The 17,706-nt window shown below is 39.5% G+C and overlaps 1 protein-coding gene across 1 annotated transcript; it reads right to left on the bottom strand.

The window, feature by feature from the left end:
* Positions 1-13,502: 13,502 nt before the first annotated feature.
* On the bottom strand, positions 13,503-15,539 carry LOC109239810 (berberine bridge enzyme-like 28). The gene has a single exon (XM_019406404.1). The coding sequence runs from the start codon at positions 15,505-15,507 to the stop codon at positions 13,945-13,947; it is 1,563 nt and encodes a 520-aa protein (XP_019261949.1). The 5' UTR covers positions 15,508-15,539; the 3' UTR covers positions 13,503-13,944.
* Positions 15,540-17,706: the final 2,167 nt, after the last annotated feature.

Below are 17,706 nucleotides of genomic sequence, written 5' to 3' on the forward strand. Positions count from 1 at the left end.
CTTGAACTTCATCAATAACTGCCAATTGATTATGCTGCACTTCCCCAATCTCTACTTGCAAATTTATTCGATGTTTGGACCTGCTTATCACCAGCATTATCACTTGGAAACAACTACTTTCCAGTTATATATTGAGTATTTTGCTTAGCACCATTTTTGACTTGATTGTCTCTAACCTCCTTCCATTGTGCACCTACATTACCAACAACTTTCCTACTAGACAAAATCATCAATGCACCTGCTTTCTTACCTTTTTCTTTCCTACCTTCAACAGTCTCATACACATTAACTTGTTTCTCAGCAGATTTATTTTCCATTTGTTCTGGATGAATCCTCCAACACTCGATCATGTCCTTGCCCTGAAGTTTACATTCTTTACAGTACAGGTCAGGTAATTATATTTAATTGTCACCCATTCAGTCCTTACTTCTCCAGTTGCTTCATTCTCAATATCCAAACGTACCTTCTTACGCAAGTCAGCTAAGAGATCAACGAGCACTTTAACACGAGCACAATTAGGCCTGGTTTTATTAATGGTCGCCAAATCTAGATGCAATGGCTTACCAACTACTGAGGCTAATGAGAATAGACACTCCTTGACAAAGTGTAGGCAACAGGTTTGGAAACAAGATCCATGCCATTACCTTCGGAGTTTCCTCACCGGCTTTAAATTTTGCATCATAAATCAACGTTCTCAACTAATATTCGTATCAATCTTTGGCCTAGAAATAGTAAAAACTTTTGGACGAGAAATCTATAAAATCTTGCCATGATGTCAATCGTACCAAAACAAACCTGTCCTTAAAGAATCCCACGTTACATGATCCTTTAATCCCACATTGAGCTGGGATTATTTGACGTAACTCCTGGAGTTCAGTCCATCCATATGAAAATTTAAATACCACTGCATATTGTAAGCCTTCTATTAAGTTCATACGTTCGACCTGCGCTTCTGAGAACTTCACCAATAGTTGCCCATTCACAACTGTTGCTCATTGCAGGGGAATTGGTTCAACAGTAGCAGTTCGTTCATGCATGGCATTTTTCAACATACTAGGTTTCAGAATTTTTGAGTAGTCTAATGGTTGTGGATTGGTATTTGATGTAGTTGAAGTTGGGGCGAGGGTGGGGGAGGGCTGACCAACCGTTTGCGATGGCTGGCCGCCGGCCAGATTTGCCATAGCAGCGATCAACGTGAATATCGCCACTAGGATTTAGGGTTTTGCTAGAGAGCTTTTGGTCCCTAAGGTGGGAATTCCCGGCTATTAGGTCTGAAAGTGCGAGTTGCACTCTTTTTCCCTTGAACTGGTTTTGTCCCGAAGTGGGTTTTTGTTCAACATTTTTTACAAGGCAACAGTAAAATGTGTTACCTTAGATTTGAAAACTGGCTCAAAATCGGAATGTGATCATTGGGATCAGATCAACAGTATCCAAGCATCACAAGTTCGGCATCGAATACTGGGGGCCATTACCCCTGGATTTAGATCGTTGGCAAGGGGAAAGAAAATTTTATGTGTCAAATGCTAAGGCTTGGTGGTTAGGATTCATTGTAAGGGAACAACGATCATGCGAACCATACCTACATAGTCCACTCTAGCCACTGCACAAGATTTTTTGCGCCTCCGATCAACTACTTCCCTTACACTTTACTACTGCGCACTTTGCTTCTTCGATCTTGGATCCTAAAGCCCACAAGCTACCCCTACTCAAGGATTGTCAAGCCCACGGGCTGCCTCTACTCGAGGACTGTCGTCCAATGAAATTCGGATGACCCGGGCTACCGAATCCCGGAGGTACCAAGCCTATTAGGAAGTGCCCGAATACGAAAGGCTATGGCCACCCTAAAAATAGCTCGGAAACGACCGAAGTTCATACCTAGAAAGTAAAGCCTTTAAAAAATCGAAGACTATTAAAAGGTTAACCTCGGCAAAAATATCATATAAAAACACTTGAGCTTCATAAAGGCCTTCAGTTTTACCAATGATTCGAAGTCACAAGTAACCCGAAGTTGTATTGAAGTCGGGCTCCGTTCGGACCTCCTAAAAATGAATGCTCTAGAACTGCATCTAATTTTTTTCTAAGGCATTAAAAACAATATGGAAATAGAAAATTGCAAGTAGATTCTGGAAAAGTAAAGACACAGTATTGCCGAAAAGGGGAAATTTTTTATATATTCAAAAATATATTTACAAAAGCACGATAGAACAACCTCAAAATAAACAAAAAATAAATACATAAGGAAAACCCACAGATTATTCGGGACCCTGAGGCTCATAGAGCTCCTTTACCTTGGCCTCAAGTCTCCTGGCTTTTTCAATCTCAGCCAATAGGTCAAAACCTCGGGCATGGATCTCTTCGAGGGTCTCTTTCCGGGATAGTCGTGTTACGTACTCAGTCTTCTTCTTTAAGAGGGTCTCGGCTACCACTACATCAACCTTATACTGGGCCAACATTTTCTCGATGTTAGAAGAGGTTGCATCCAATTTGGACCTCAGTGCAGCATATTCTTGTCCGAAGGCATTCGGTTCTGAGACGGCCGAGCTCAGCTGTGCCCGAAGATCATCATTTAGCCGAGACCACTTATCAGCTTTGTCCTCTTCCACCCTGAGTATGTTCTCGATTGTTGCCAGCTCTGCTTTTGCAGCTTCTTTCTCTGAAGCCACCAGGTCCATCCTGCCCTTCCACACCTCGGTCGTGGCTTGACCTTATCCATCTCAGCCCGAAGCTAGTCGATCAGGTCTATCTTCTCTTGGACCTGCAAAGTTGTGTTGTTATCACCACGATAGCGACTTGTTTTTTCACCTCAAAGATCTTTATCTTCTCAACCAGGTCGGTGTGTTACCGCTTCAAGGTCGAGGCCTCCTTATGGGCTTTTTCCAGCATGGCATGGAGTGGGAGGTCTTTGAGGGGCTCGTCCTGCTGCTCACTAAGAGCCCTGTACATGTCCTTCTTCCAGACCTTCTCTTTGACCTCGAACTCGAGCTGGCTGATCTCCAAGCGGGATCAAAGGAAGATTTCATGATGAATCACTTAAGCCTAAAAAAAATAATGAAGTTAATAAGCGAGCTGACGCCTTACCCGGAATTAGTGCTTGTTGCGCTTCTTTAAAGAGGATCGACATGCCCACTACATTCATCTTTGCCTATTCCTCCTTCTTCACCAGGAGTAGACAGGACCCAAGCGTCCTTCGGGATTGTAAGAACGACCGTTCTCTTGCGCTTGGGGTCCACGCTTGAAGCAAGAAATTGCTTTACTAGTTTTGGGTTAGAACTCGGCTCGCCATCTCCCGATAGTACATCTTTTTTTGGGATCTCCAAGTGACCAAGACCGGAAAAGTCCTCCGGTGCGGCCATATCCATGCCGTCAAAGAATGTGTTGAGAGCGTCGTCTGGGCCCTGCACCATCTCGCTTGACTACTCTTTGCCCGCTTGGGCCTTTTCAAGCATGGACTCAGTATAGGAGGGTGTCTCCATGATGTCAATGACACCAGCTGCCTCTTTTGGGGTAGGAGTAGCCTCGGGAGGCCGCAGCCTCTGTCTCTCCTTCTAGTTACCGAGTTNTGGCAACTGTCTCTAATGTTGTCAATCCAATAGTTGAAGCTTATGATAAATTGGCTAGTGCTGTCAAGATCATGTCAACTGGTACAAAGATTGATGATCGAGGTGATGTAGTTGAGAAAGGCAATGGTTTAACTCCTTTGTCACCCGGCTTTTCAAAGACTGAGCATATTATGATTTCTTCACAAGCAGTAGATTGTGATGATAACAATGTTCATCTTCATAGTNATTCAGGCTATGCGCCTTCACCAGTAAGTTCAACTACGGTTGAACCAAGATTCAGGCTATGCGCCTTCACCAGTAAGTTCAACTACGGTTGAACCGAGACTCAGGCTAAGCGCCTTCGTCATTAAATCAAGGCTATACGCCTTCATCATTGAATCAAGGCTATGCGCCTTCGCCAAGAGGTTCAACTACGGTTGAACCAAGATTCAGGCTATGTGCCTTCGCCAGTAAGTTCAACTACAGTTGAACCAAGATTCNCTCGGAGTATTGCATTTGTTTGCAGATCCCTTTGATCCACTCCTTGAAGTGGGGAACTACATTGAGAACTTGAGCAACAGCTGCACGGCGACAAACATAGGCAATTAAAAAAAGAACAAAAGGAAATGAAAAATACTCGAAAAGGAAACGGGATGCGTTCCACTTCTCGGGGAACGGAAAAAACTCAGAAGGGATGAGGTCTTCAGTTTTCACCCGAACAAACCTCCCCTGCCATCCTTGATCTCGGTCCGCGTCGATGCTCGAGAACAAAGCCTTGATTGCTCCGGGGATGAGCTTGATCAACCCCCCTCGGAAGATTTGGGGACTTTATAGGCGAAGAAGGTGATCGAGGGTGAACCGAAGGGCTTTATTATTGTTCATGAAATGTCGTAAGAGGATCACGATCTCTATAAGGATGGGTGGATTTGGCCACGGCACACCTCGTACCTTTTGTAGAAGGCAAGGACTATGAGGTCCAATGGAGCGAGCGTAAAGGGGTAAGTGTAAACACTTAAGTACCTCTCCACGTGAGTAATGATGTTATCATTAGGCCTGGGATGACTACCTCCGTACCTTCCCAGTTACAGTCCGCACGGGCTATGGGTAGTATTTGCTCAGTAACGGAGCATATGTATCTCCATTCTCCCTAGCCTTGGTCATGTTGACTAGAGGCCTTCTCGACATTGAAGTCGTTCCCGATAGAGCAACCCCCGGGTACAAAGCTCTTCATGGGAGGCTCATGAGCCACTTCGGGAATGGCCACCTCGGCATTTGTGGCCGGGTGGGATGACGAAGGAGCAGTCTGCTGAGGCATTGACTTGGATATTTTTTCCATCATAATATGGGAAATATGAAGGTTTGAAGAAAAATATGAATATTTGAAGATGGTATGAAGGTATGAAGGTCTGGGTTGAAGATCTAAAGAAAACGAATGAGGATTGAATGATGAAGATATGAAGGTTTAAGGAGCGATGTATGAAGATTTGGAGGAGTTAAAAGAAATTATAGAATTTGAGGGTAAATTCTGGAATCGGAAAGTGGACGAAGTGAAGAAAGGTGGGAGGTTTTATAGAGAAAGAACAATCAATACGCGACGTTTCGCATTCGAGGTCAGTCAATTGGCGGCTGACATGTGTCGGAAGTCAGAACGATGCGACTGATGGGACGTTTTGACTGACCCACCATCTCGATTTTAACGTACGAAGGAAGGAATCGGGGTTCATGTATCACTTCCCATCATTTCGGTAAACCTACTCTCCGAAAAATGAGGGGACTATTTGTATATAGGTAAAATCGGGGGTATTGTCTACCCCAATTTCCTGGTGAGGAAACACAACAAGGGCACGGATGCACGATATTTTTATCGAGGTTAGAGACCCTTCGTATCGAGATCCAGGAAGAGTGAACGATATGCTCGTCATCGGGTATGACAAAGCTACGCACCCCGGGCCGAGAGTAAGTTCTAAGACTTCAGGAAATACGGTAAATGGTTACCCATGACCGATAGGGGGTCGTGTTATTCGCACACAACCAGCTATCACGGGATAGATCTCGCTCGAAGTCGATTATGGACCAGTAATTACTGGGAAAGGAAGATTTTTATCTTTTTTAGACTTATACTAGGGATAAAACTCTCCATCTATATAAAGAAAAAGTTTTTCTTTTGTAAGACACAATGAAGCACACAAATCAAAGCAATACAAGTTTATTTTCTATCTTTAAGCTAGTGTTAAAGTTTATCTCATTTGTTCTGTTCTTCACTCACAATTGGGCTTGAATCGAGGGTCCGAGTGAGGAAAAAGTCATTGATTAGCCCGAGTTCTGGCTTATCCATAATATTACAATTAGTTTGAACGTTTGTTTCATTCCCAGCTTATCTATTCGATATTGTTAATTGTTCGTGTTCAATCAAACGTCATATCCTTAAAACCGCATACAAATTTAATTGTTATTCAATTTCTAGGTAATCAAGTGTACAAACTAAAAGGTAGTGATGTAATCAGTGGCTTCAATTTAGGACAAATCACCTGGATCACGCTAATCCCTCCATACTAAAATATTTACAAGAAATTATTAGGATCGAAAAATCAGGTGTCATGCGGAAGCCAACAAATAAACCTTGAATGATGATAAATTAGACAATAAAAGAGAAATATACCAAAAGAAAAGGGACTAGCAAAATATGGGTGATTTACAAGAAAAGAGACTAGCCAAATATGTAAGAAAATTAGGACAACACCTAACAATTCTCTCCCTTGGCCTAAATTTTTTGACGAAATTAACTTGATCCACCTTCTTCTTATAATCTTCAAAAACTCGCATCTCCAAATCTCTACCGCAAAGTTTGTCTCAACGCGAGTAGCACTCCAATCAAATTTCTCAAACAAAAAACATGATTACCGTCAAATAGGTTTTGGTTATGATGAAACCCGTAAAGATGAACCTGTCTTGAACCTTGCTTTGATACCACTCGTTAGGACCAAAAAAACACGTGTCATGCGGAAGCTAGCAAAGCAAACTTTGAATAATGATAAATCAGACAATAAAAGAGAAATACCAAAAGAGACACAAACATTTATATTGCATGCAACCACTGTGACAAGAAAGGAAATATCAAAAGGTTTTGGCACAAGTTGAAGTAAGACATTAGAGAAGGAAAGAATGTTAAAAATAACGAGAAAATGTTTTTGCTATTGTTCGAGATGACCTTCTTTTTGCTTATGATGAAAACGTCATCAATATGGTATCCCATGAGATGAGCTGGATAGTAGATTCTGGAAATACTTCACATGTCACACCAAGGAAGGATTTTTTCTCATCTTATACTCGTATTGATTTTGGAGTGTTAAAGATGGGCAATGCCTATGAAGTTAAGGTGTTTGGTGTTGGCAGTTTGTTTGAAAACTAATAACTGTTCAACGTTAGTTCTTCAAGATGTCAAGCATGCTCCAGACTTTCCTTTCAATTTGATCTTCGCAGGAAGATTAGACGATAACGGCTACCAAAATGCCATCTTTAATAGACAATGGAAGCTCACCAAGGGTTCATTAGTAATGGCTCGAGGAGTCAAGTCTTCTCATTTATATGTGACATAGGGCTCTATTCTTAATGACTCCATAAATCTGGTGTAAAGTGATATTTTATCAGAATTGTAGCACAGAAGATTGAGCCATATGAGCGAGAGGGGGATTACGTGTTTGGCTAAGAAAAGCTTGCTTTCTAGAGTGAAACAAGCAAAGATGAACAGGTGTATCCATTGCTTAGCTGGCAAATAGAAAATGGTTTCCTTTCATAGCCATCCTCCTTCAAGAAAGCCTGAATTATTGGAGTTAGTACACTCTAATTTGTGTAGTCCTTTTAAAGTAAAGTCAACAGGTAGTGCATTTTACTTTGTGACCTTCATTGATGATCATTGTCGCAAGATCTAGGTGTATCCTTTAATATCCAAAGATAAAACACTCAGCGTATCTAAGGAATTTCAGGCGTTAGCTGAGAGACAGATGGGGAAGAAATTAAAATGCATTCGCATTGACAATAGGAATTTGTCATTAGAAAACTCTGCCCAAAATGCCTCAATTGAATGGTCCGGCAGAGAGGATGAATAGAACTCTAGTTGAGAGAGTTAGATGATTGCTTTCAGATGCTAAATGTCACGCCCCGAACCTGGGCCTGGACGTAACACGGCACTCGGTGCCTGACTACATGTGACCGAACGAACCAACTGGCTGGCTGAATCAACATGTGGTATTACATACTGAATGCGGAAGATAAACTAACACATGCTGATATACTGAAAGTCTGGATGATATAAATCAAAGTGCGGAAATACCAATACAATTCTGAAACATCTTTGTAGCCAACATAGCTTAATATGAAAAGCCTGAGACTCTGTCTAACTATTACTCTAGTCTATGAATCCTCTAATGAAGTACTAAAAGCACTGACTATCTGAAAATACTGAAGACTGTAAGGTAATGATAATGCCCCGAAAGAACTTGGGATCACCAAATAGCTGGTACGAGAATCCTAGCGCTCTGAATCATCAACCTGTAAATTATTACGTGCATCGTGAGATGCAGGCCCCAGGCAAAAGGGACGTCAGTACATTTGGATTGCACTGGTATGTAAAGCAACTGAAAGAAAGAATTATAAATGTTGAAACTGAAACCAAGCTGATAACTGAGAATTGATAATTGATAACTGAAATGATAACTATTGAAACTGAAACTGATAACTAATACTGATAACTGATACTGATAACTGATAACTGATAACTGATAACTAAACTGATAACTGATAACTGATAACTGAATTGAACAAAAGAGGTAAGGATATGAATACTCCCTCTTTTGAATGATGAACAACCTGTTTATCTGAATATTAAACTGCGGCCTCAGGCCCAATATATATATGTGCACAACTGCGGCCTCGGGCCCAAGTATACGTATACATAACTGCGACCTCAGGTCCAAAATGCATAAAGCATAAACTGCGGCCTCAGGCCCAAAGATGCATAAAGCATAAACTGCGGCCTCAGGCCCAAATACATGTGTTCAACATTCAGGAACTAAGAATCAAACCTCAATACATGATAGTGAAATACTGAATCACACTGAGTTACATGATACTCGAATACTGGATCACACTGAGTTACATAATACTGGAATACTGAATAGAACTAGACTGAGACATGTATTCTTGAACTGGTTATGAACACTGAAACTTCAACTGTTTAAGGCATACTGAGTAATCTATACTAATACTCAGGGGCATCAAACCCAAGTCTATATTGAATACGCACTGAGCTCACAACGTTCAGAATGAAAGTCATGATTGAGTAATGAAGCTAGAGAATAGAAGTTCTGCAACTATTCGAGGAACTAGGCTTAACTATACTTCTGAGGCAATTGGTAACGTCGTAATAGAAATGTAGTGTAGGGCGAATCATTAAAATTTCCAAACATAGAGAGTTAGCATCACATACCTTAACTTCCTTCTCTTGAGCGTAATACAATGTTTGTCAACCCTTTCAACTTTAATCTATAGCAATACAAGTCAAAGAGATTCCATATTAGCTATGATGCTCATGTTTTGGTCACTTAAGTATCTTATCAAACACTTGGTGATAATAAAGCTTCATAGTCCTTATTAATGGTGTCTCTACACCCAATAACCCATTCTCTTGTTCCTAGATAAATTCTAAAGTCTCAAATGGTTATAATCAACATTATTCTTTATCACCCATAAAGTAAACAACACCCTTAACCAATAATCAACAATCAACACCCCAAACCTATAATCGTTCATGCTTTTCTATCAAACCCATCAACTCATATCTCATGAACAAGGGTTTAAAATCATTAAACCAATGCTAGAATTAATTAGAGGGTGAAGACATTACCTTCTTGACGTTCAGTCTTCTTGAATTCGAGTTCTAGGGTTCCTTATCTCAACAATGATGCCCCAATGAAATATCTAATGATATGGAGGATTTACCCATGTTAATAAGTTGTTAGGGAATTGAAATTAACTTAGAATCGCCATTAAAACATACCTTGGGTGGTGGAAGGACCCTTAAGGAGTTAGGTTTTTGAGAGCTTTCCTTTCTAGAGCATGTTTTTATGTTTTGGAGCTGTGGGGGACGAAGTAGGGCTTTAAAACGACCCCCCACTAGCGCTCCCGTGCACCTGAAGACCTGGCCGCACTATTGACCGCGCAAAACGGCAGTAACACTGCCTCAAGAGAAGCGCGGCCGCGCTAGGGGCGCGTCCTGTAGCGCGCATATCGCATACTGTTCTGTAAAACGCGCATAACGTTTTGCACAGAGATCCGTTAAGCTCCATAATATATCGTTGGAAAGCTATTTCAATGGCCTACAACTTTCTTTCTTTAAGTTTTCCCATGTTCCTTACACATTTTCACTAAAACCTGCTGGAAGACAGACCTTCTGCAAACTTAGTCGATTTTGTCAAATCTTATGCACCTCACTTTCCATCTTGATTTTGAAACAAATATTTTCACCCATAATCATCCCGATGGGACTTCACATGTCCGAAATATAACCTTACTACTCCTTTAACTCAATCATACCTAAGCCAAATTTACTGGGTGTTACACTAAACTTCCAAATACATTTTGGGCAGAAGCACTTAACACTGTTTCCTATGTTATCAATTTGTCTCCTACTGTTGCTTTGGATGGTGATGTCCTAGATAGAGTTTGGTTTGCCAAAGATATTTCTTATGATCACCTAAGAGTTTTTGTGTGTAAAGCTTGTGTGCATGTTCCTAATGATGAGAGATCAAAACTGGATGTCAAAACTAAGCAGTACATCATTGTTGGTTACAATCAAGATGAGTTTGGGTATCGTTTGTATGATCCTATTGACAATTAACTTATTAGAAGTCGTGATGCAATATCCTTTAAAGACCAGACTATTGAAGATATTAACAAAGCTGAAATAGATTCTTAGAGTAATGAGAGCTTAGTTGATATTGATCCAGTTTCTATTAGCAAGGCACCTATTGCACATGATCGAACCCAAGACAATAATGAAGATAGTGATCAAGGTTAAAATGATCATCATGGTATATATGTTATGGATGCTCCAGTTAATGAAGTTGTAGTTTATCAATAACTAATTCTTGCTCAGGTAACTAATTTGAATGCACCTGAAACCTCTCTTAGATGATCTACAAGGGAGAAGAAAAAATCCATGTGCTATCCTCCTGATGAATATGTACTTTTGACTGACATGGGAGAAACTGAGAACTATGATGAAGCCGTGAAAGAAACTCACAAAGATCAGTTGATAGAAGCCATGGAAGAGGAGATGAAGTCACTCCATGAGAATGGCACATAAGAGTTAGTGAAATTGCCAAAAGGTAAGAAAGCTTTATCAAACAAATGAATATTCAGAGTAATGCAAGATAATCATACCTCTGCACCTAGGTACAAGGCGAGGTTAGTTGTTAAAGGTTTTATCCAGAAGAAGGGAGTTGACTTTGATGAAATGTTCTCCCCTGTTGTGAAGATGTCTTCTATCCGTGTGGTTCTAGGCTTATCCGCAAGTCTAGATTTAGAGGTTGAGCAGATGGATGTCAACACTGCTTTTCTTCATGGTGATTTAGATGAGGATATTTATATGGAGCAGCCTGAGGATTTTGTAATTAAGGTAAAAGAAAACTATGTCTCCAAATTGAAAAAGAGCTTGTACGGATTGAAACAAGCTCCAAGGCAATGGTATTTGAAGTTTGAATCTGTCATAGAAAAACAAGGGTACAAGAAAACATCTTCAGACCACTGCGTATTCTTCAAGAAGTTCTCTGATGATAATTTTATTATCTTATTACTTTACGTGGATGATATGCTTATTGTTGGCAAGAATAAATCCAGAATTGCAGTCCTTAAGAAGGAGTTGAGCAAATCGTTTGCGATGAAGGATTTTCGGCCAGAAAAAATCTTAGGCATTCAAATACACCGATACAGAGATAGAAAGGAGTTACTTTTGTCCCAAAAGCGATATATTGAGAAGGTACTCAAGAGGTTCAATATGATAGAAGCAAAAGTAGTTAGTACTCCTCTTGCTAAACACTTCAAATTGAGTATTAGTAAGAGTCCATCTACTGATGAAGAGAAAAAGGAGATGTCTCGTATTCCTTACTCTTATGTCATTGGTAGCTTGATGTATGCTATGGTTTGCACTAGACCAGATATTGCACATATCATTGGTACTGTTAGTAGATTCCTTTCTAACTCTGGAAAGAAAACATTGGGAGGCAGTAAAATGGATATTACAGAATTTGAAAGGTACTGCAGATTTGAAGTTGTGATTTCGTAATGGTAAGCCTGAACTTGTTTGTTACACAAACGGTGATTTAGGAGACAATCTTGATAATTCAAGATCCACTTCCATTTAATTGATCACTTTCGTAGGGGGAGCTGTTTCTCGGTAATTTGAACTACAAAAGTGCATAGCTCTATCCACAACGGAAGCCGAATATATTGATGTCATAGAAGGTGCAAAAGAAATATAATGGATGAAGGAGTTTATTAATGATCTTCGCATCGAACATCCAATGTAAATCTTATTTTATGATAATTAGAGTGATATTTTTCTTACCAAGCACTCAACTTTTCATTCTAAGACCAAACATATTAATAGAAAGTATCATTGGATAAAAATGACCATGGAAGAGAAATTATTTAAGATTGAGAAGATACACACTGATGAGAATCCTTCGGAGATGCTGACAAAAGCGGTGGTTGCAGATAAACATGAATTTTGCAGAAATAGGCAGGTATGAAGCCTGTCAATAGTTCCTTTACTTGAAGACATATTTGGCCCCTTTGTTGGAGGGGGAGTTTATCGGGCCCATGCCTATGTTGTCCAGCCATAGACCCAATGGACTAATCCAATTCTCTTTTGGTTTCCATTCCTATTCGGAATTGAATTCGATTTTTGTTCTTATTTAGAGTTGGTTTTGGCTTTAAGAGAAAACACCACTCATTATCTATAAATATGACAACCTTGAAGAATTGTTCTATGCTCATTGGTGCAAGTCTTTGAAAGACTTGAGCACATAAGAGTGATTTTTAAGAGAGCTTTCATCAAGAGAGAAGAGAGAAGAAAACTATTGATTTTGCTGCAGATTTGTATTCCGACCAACCAACTTCAAATCATATTTTTCGATTCGTTAACCGTTGGAACGGGCTCAAATTTTTACTGAGTGCTCATAACATCTTGGTCTTTGATTTGAATGGTGAAGATCGGATTTAGAGGCTCCTAGAATATGATTTTGAGCCCCGAGCATCAGCTCTAGTTTTGTGGATTCTCTTCATTCTTCAATTTATTTGTCGTTGCTCTTGTTGCTGCGTGGTTTGGGACTTGTTGTGTAGCTAATTAGGAGAACCTTTATAACTCTCTTATTGTTATAGTGGTGTTTTTAAGATCTTTGTGATCTCGTGGTTATTACCTTCAATTTGAAGAGTTTTCCACATTAAAATTTGAAATACTTTATCTTCTTTACTTTTAGGTTTGTCTCTTCCTCGACATAACAAAAGCAAACAATCTCCATTGTTTTGAAGCTGTAGGAAAGGTTGAAGTTGTAGGAAAGGTTAGAAATAGACGTGACATGATCTCCTGTTTTGGGCTTCTATCGCACCAACACCTTGATGGAAAATAAAAACCCATCCTCCCTACTACATCATGAATGGATAGTTTGTAGTTCCAATAGCACTTCTATAGTATCTTAGAGTGCCGAAGTAAAAACTAAGAGGAAAAAAATAGTTGTATGGGTTACTTGATTTGGTGATCGAGTTAAAACCAAAAGGGAGTGTTCATAGTTTGTGATCGGGGAAAAACCAATCTGATAAATTCATTGTTGGATGATCGAGTGAAAACCAACCTAGTTACTTTGGAGGTGAACATGGAAAAAATATCCAAGTTGTACTAAAATCAGATTCCTTAAAATTCTCATAGTATAAGCTCCCTTGTAACCCAAGAGGATTGGATTATATACAATCAAAATACCATGGCTCTTTACTTTATTATTACAATTCTAGTTTCGAACTTAATTTCTTCAAAGAACTCACGCTTATCTTCTGCAGTTACAGGAATCAATGTTTTAAGTCAACTAAATTGAGTAAATTTTATTCTACACAATTCACCTCCTCTTGTGTTTTCAGCGGATAGCTTGTGTTTTCCTTTTTGTTATTGAATATTGTATTTGCTATAAAAATGTGAGTATGCACATCATACACACTCACATACACATATATATAGTTTAGTACTAGACATTATTTTTAGTAATACATCTACCAAACAACCCCTTGGCGAAATTAAATACCATAACTACTTTACTTTGACCTTTTCATCCCCCATATACTTAATTCAACTTTATTCTTATTCCACCAAGGGAGGAATGCTTTGTTCATTCCTAAAAAAGTTTGAAGGATCCACCTTAGTTTTCACTTGCACCAATCTATCAAAGTTGTTTTTGAAATACTTAATTCCCCAAACCTTAGCTTGTGCATAACTTGTGTTTGCCTTCTTGTTGTTCACTCCAATATCAAGATCCCTATAATTAATATAAGCACCTCGTGGGGATGCAAAAACTAATGGTTTCATATAGGCATAAAGCCTTCTCATCCAACTCATGTGCCTTTCAGCTTCTTCTTCTCCTTCTTCATCCCAAAACATTAGGTATTGGATTTCATACAAATTTCCAGGTCTATGTGGAAATGGAAGCTCATACTCTGAAATCTCATCCATTCTACCACCATATGGAGTCAATATCATTTGTTCAAACATAGCTTCACTTGCATTGAAAAATTCCCATATCCCTTCTAGTTGTTGTACTGAGATTGGCTTTTGCACGTAGTCCGCTTTTGCTTCTGAGTAAAGTGTTGGTGGTAAACCTTTAGTTAATAGAACATCAAGAGATTCACCTCTTGGGAACCCTGCATAATATAAAGTAGATTCAATCCAGCTCATCTCAATGCAATTTTCTCTTGTTAATCCCAATTCAGGGAAGTTTTCTTGCATGATATGAAGTAATCGGTCGATTTCACCGAGGAATATAGAGATGAATGAAGCTAGGAATATATTTTTTTCATTATGGATGAGGATTCTAATGTACAAATCTTTATGGAACTTCGATGAGACATATTGCCATTTGTGCACAAGTTTTGTGGCATTTTGTTTCAAGGTTTTGTCAATAGTGAAGACTACTACCTTTTCAGGAACATCCACCAATTTGATTTTCCATGCAAGAACAAGTCCAAATGTATTACCTCCACCTCCTCTTATAGCCCAAAAGAGATCTTCCCCCATTGATTTCCTATCAAGAATCCTTCCATTAGCGTCTATTAAACGTGCATCGATAACATTATCTGCTGCTAAGCCATATTTCCTAAGCATAACCCCACTGCCACCTCCACTAGTATGACCACCAACACCAACGGTCGGACAAACACCTCCTGGAAACCCTAGGGTTTTACTTTTCCTCGATATTTTATAATAGAGTTCGCCAAGAGTGGATCCTGTTTCAACCCATGCAGTTTTATCATCAACATTGATAGTGATGTTTCTATGGCCAATTAGATCAATTAGGACACATGGATCCTCTGATACATAAGAAAGTCCTTCATAATCGTGCCCTCCACTACGAACCCTAATATGTATGCTACTTTCCTTAGCACAAAGTATGACTCGTTGGATTTCAGCTTCACTAACTGGGGTCACAATTACAAGAGGTTTAGGGGTTTTCGTCGTATTGAACCTAGGGTTTTGTAGGGAGAATTGTAAAACGGATGAGTAATTTTTGTTGTTTGGGGTGTAGGTGGGGATTTTTTGGTCACTAACAGATAAGCATTGAAGGAACTTCTTATGAACATCAGTTGAAGCTGCACATAAAGATGATGAGAAAATAAGAAGTGAAAGATAGGAAAGCAATGACATCGTCATTTCTTTGTGTTTGAGAAAGAATATTGCAAGAACCTCTATTTATTTCCCTCTTGCACCCACGCTACCAAATAATTGTTCCTTAATCTCAAATTTAGATTTGAATTTGGTAAAATTAAAGGGTTTTGCTAACCTAACTTGGACCAATTTTAATATATATAGAAGAACACATTTTCCTCGTCCCATTTGGATCTTAGTTGCAAAACAACCATTTGGCACCACTTAATTATGAAGATTAAAAATGAATAAATATTGCTGGCTTGCTCAATTTAAATTTCCAAATAAATGCATTCACGAAGGAAAGCAAAATCAGCAATGATTTCTGTAGAGTTAAACAATCTTTTTTGGTAACTTTTTATGTTACTAGAGATAAATTTATTAACTAAGAGAAAAGGAAATAAAATAAATTTTATTCCGGAATTAGGGGTTCTAAAATATATAATCTTAGGGCAGCCACAAGCTGTCTCTCTCTAACTCGTCTTCCTCGCGCCTAGGGCAGCCATGGCTGCTGCGACCTCTCCCCAACCTTTGGTTGTGGGAGAGGTAACACAAACGACACAACAAACAGTTACAAACAATCACCCAAAGCAAACCTACGCTGCGTTATTACGACAGAACAAAGTTGCTGCTGCTGCATCGTCAAAACTGGAATTATATCCAGTGCATATGGTTCATGGTGAACCAACGATACAATTCACTGTCGCAGAGGTGAATTCTTTTACTATCGAGGAGGGGCTGCATCAAGCAGTGATTTTAAAATTCTCTTACGGAAAACCAGAAATTCAAGAATTGCGGCAGATTCTTCCAAAACAACTCAACGTTAAAGGATATTGCAATATCGGACAGCTCGAGTATCGACATGTTCTCGTTAGGTTTGATTTATTTGAAGATTATGTTCAAGTTCTTTCACGATCAACAGGTTTTGTAAAGTCGAAAGGAGACGACTTCTTTTATAGAACTTTTCCATGGACGATAAGCTTCAATCCTCGCGAAGAAACTACAAAAGCAGTAGTTTGGATTTCCTTGCCAGAATTGCCTGCTAACCTTTTCGCAAAGAGATGTTTGATGTCGATAGCTTCATCAGTTGGTAAACCATTAGCGATCGACAAAGCAACGCAGGAAAGAACACGTCCAAGCACTGCTAGGGTAAAAGTCTTGTTAGATCTTTTGGACAACCATCCTAAAAGAGTTAGGATCCAAATCATGGATAACAATACTGGAAAACTGATCGAGCATTATCAAAAGATTGTATATGACAATCTTCCTAAGTATTGCATATGTTGTAGTCATCAAGGACATGACGAAAAATCATGTCGATTGAAAATCGAGGAAAGCAAGGATGTGGCAGATCATATGAATGAGCATGAAGGGTTACAAAGACTGGACAAATTGAAAGGTGATGCTAGGGACTACTTGAATGCAAAACGACNAATTGGGGTAACCAAGGTAACAATCAAGGCAATTGGAACGGGAACAATAATAATTTGAGCAACAACAACAACAATCAAGGAGGGTGGAATAATGGCGGAAATAAAGGCAACCGGGGGCAAGGCTTTCAAAGGCCCCCCATGTACCAACAACCGAACAATCCACCCCCCTTTCAATCTTAAGGGTCTAGTTCTTCAGGTAGTGATATGGGGAGGATAGAAATGATGTTCGAACAAATGATGAAAAAGAACCAAGATTCCGATGCACAATTGGCTTCTCATAATACATCTATCCGGAACCTAGAAGTGCAACTAGGCCAAATTTCTCAAGCTTTGAATACTCGGCCTAAGGGTGCTCTACCAAGTGATACTGTAGTGAAGCCGAAGGGAGGTAACAATCATGTTATGGAAGTTACAACAAGAAGTGGTAGAGGCGGTGATGTGCATGCCTCGAATGAAAATCGAGTTGTGAATGATGATGTTGGATTCCTAGAAGATGTGGGTCCTTTGATTGTTGAAGATGTGGTTGAGACAAATGTGAACAATGAAGTGAGGATAGATATTGATGAAGCCGAGGTTGACACTCAAGAGGTCGTGAACCCGTCTAGGGATCACATAATTGACATGCCGGAGCCGGTGGTGCCAAAAGCCAAGGCACATTTGCCTAGACCACCTCCATCTTATCCTCAATGGTTAGCAAAGCAAAAGAGTGACAATCAATTCAAGAAGTTCATAGATATGATGAAAAGCCTTACAATCAATGTGCCTTTGGTGG

Source organism: Nicotiana attenuata, unplaced genomic scaffold (genome assembly GCF_001879085.1).
Source record: "Nicotiana attenuata strain UT unplaced genomic scaffold, NIATTr2, whole genome shotgun sequence".
In the NCBI taxonomy this organism is placed as follows: Eukaryota; Viridiplantae; Streptophyta; class Magnoliopsida; order Solanales; family Solanaceae; genus Nicotiana; species Nicotiana attenuata.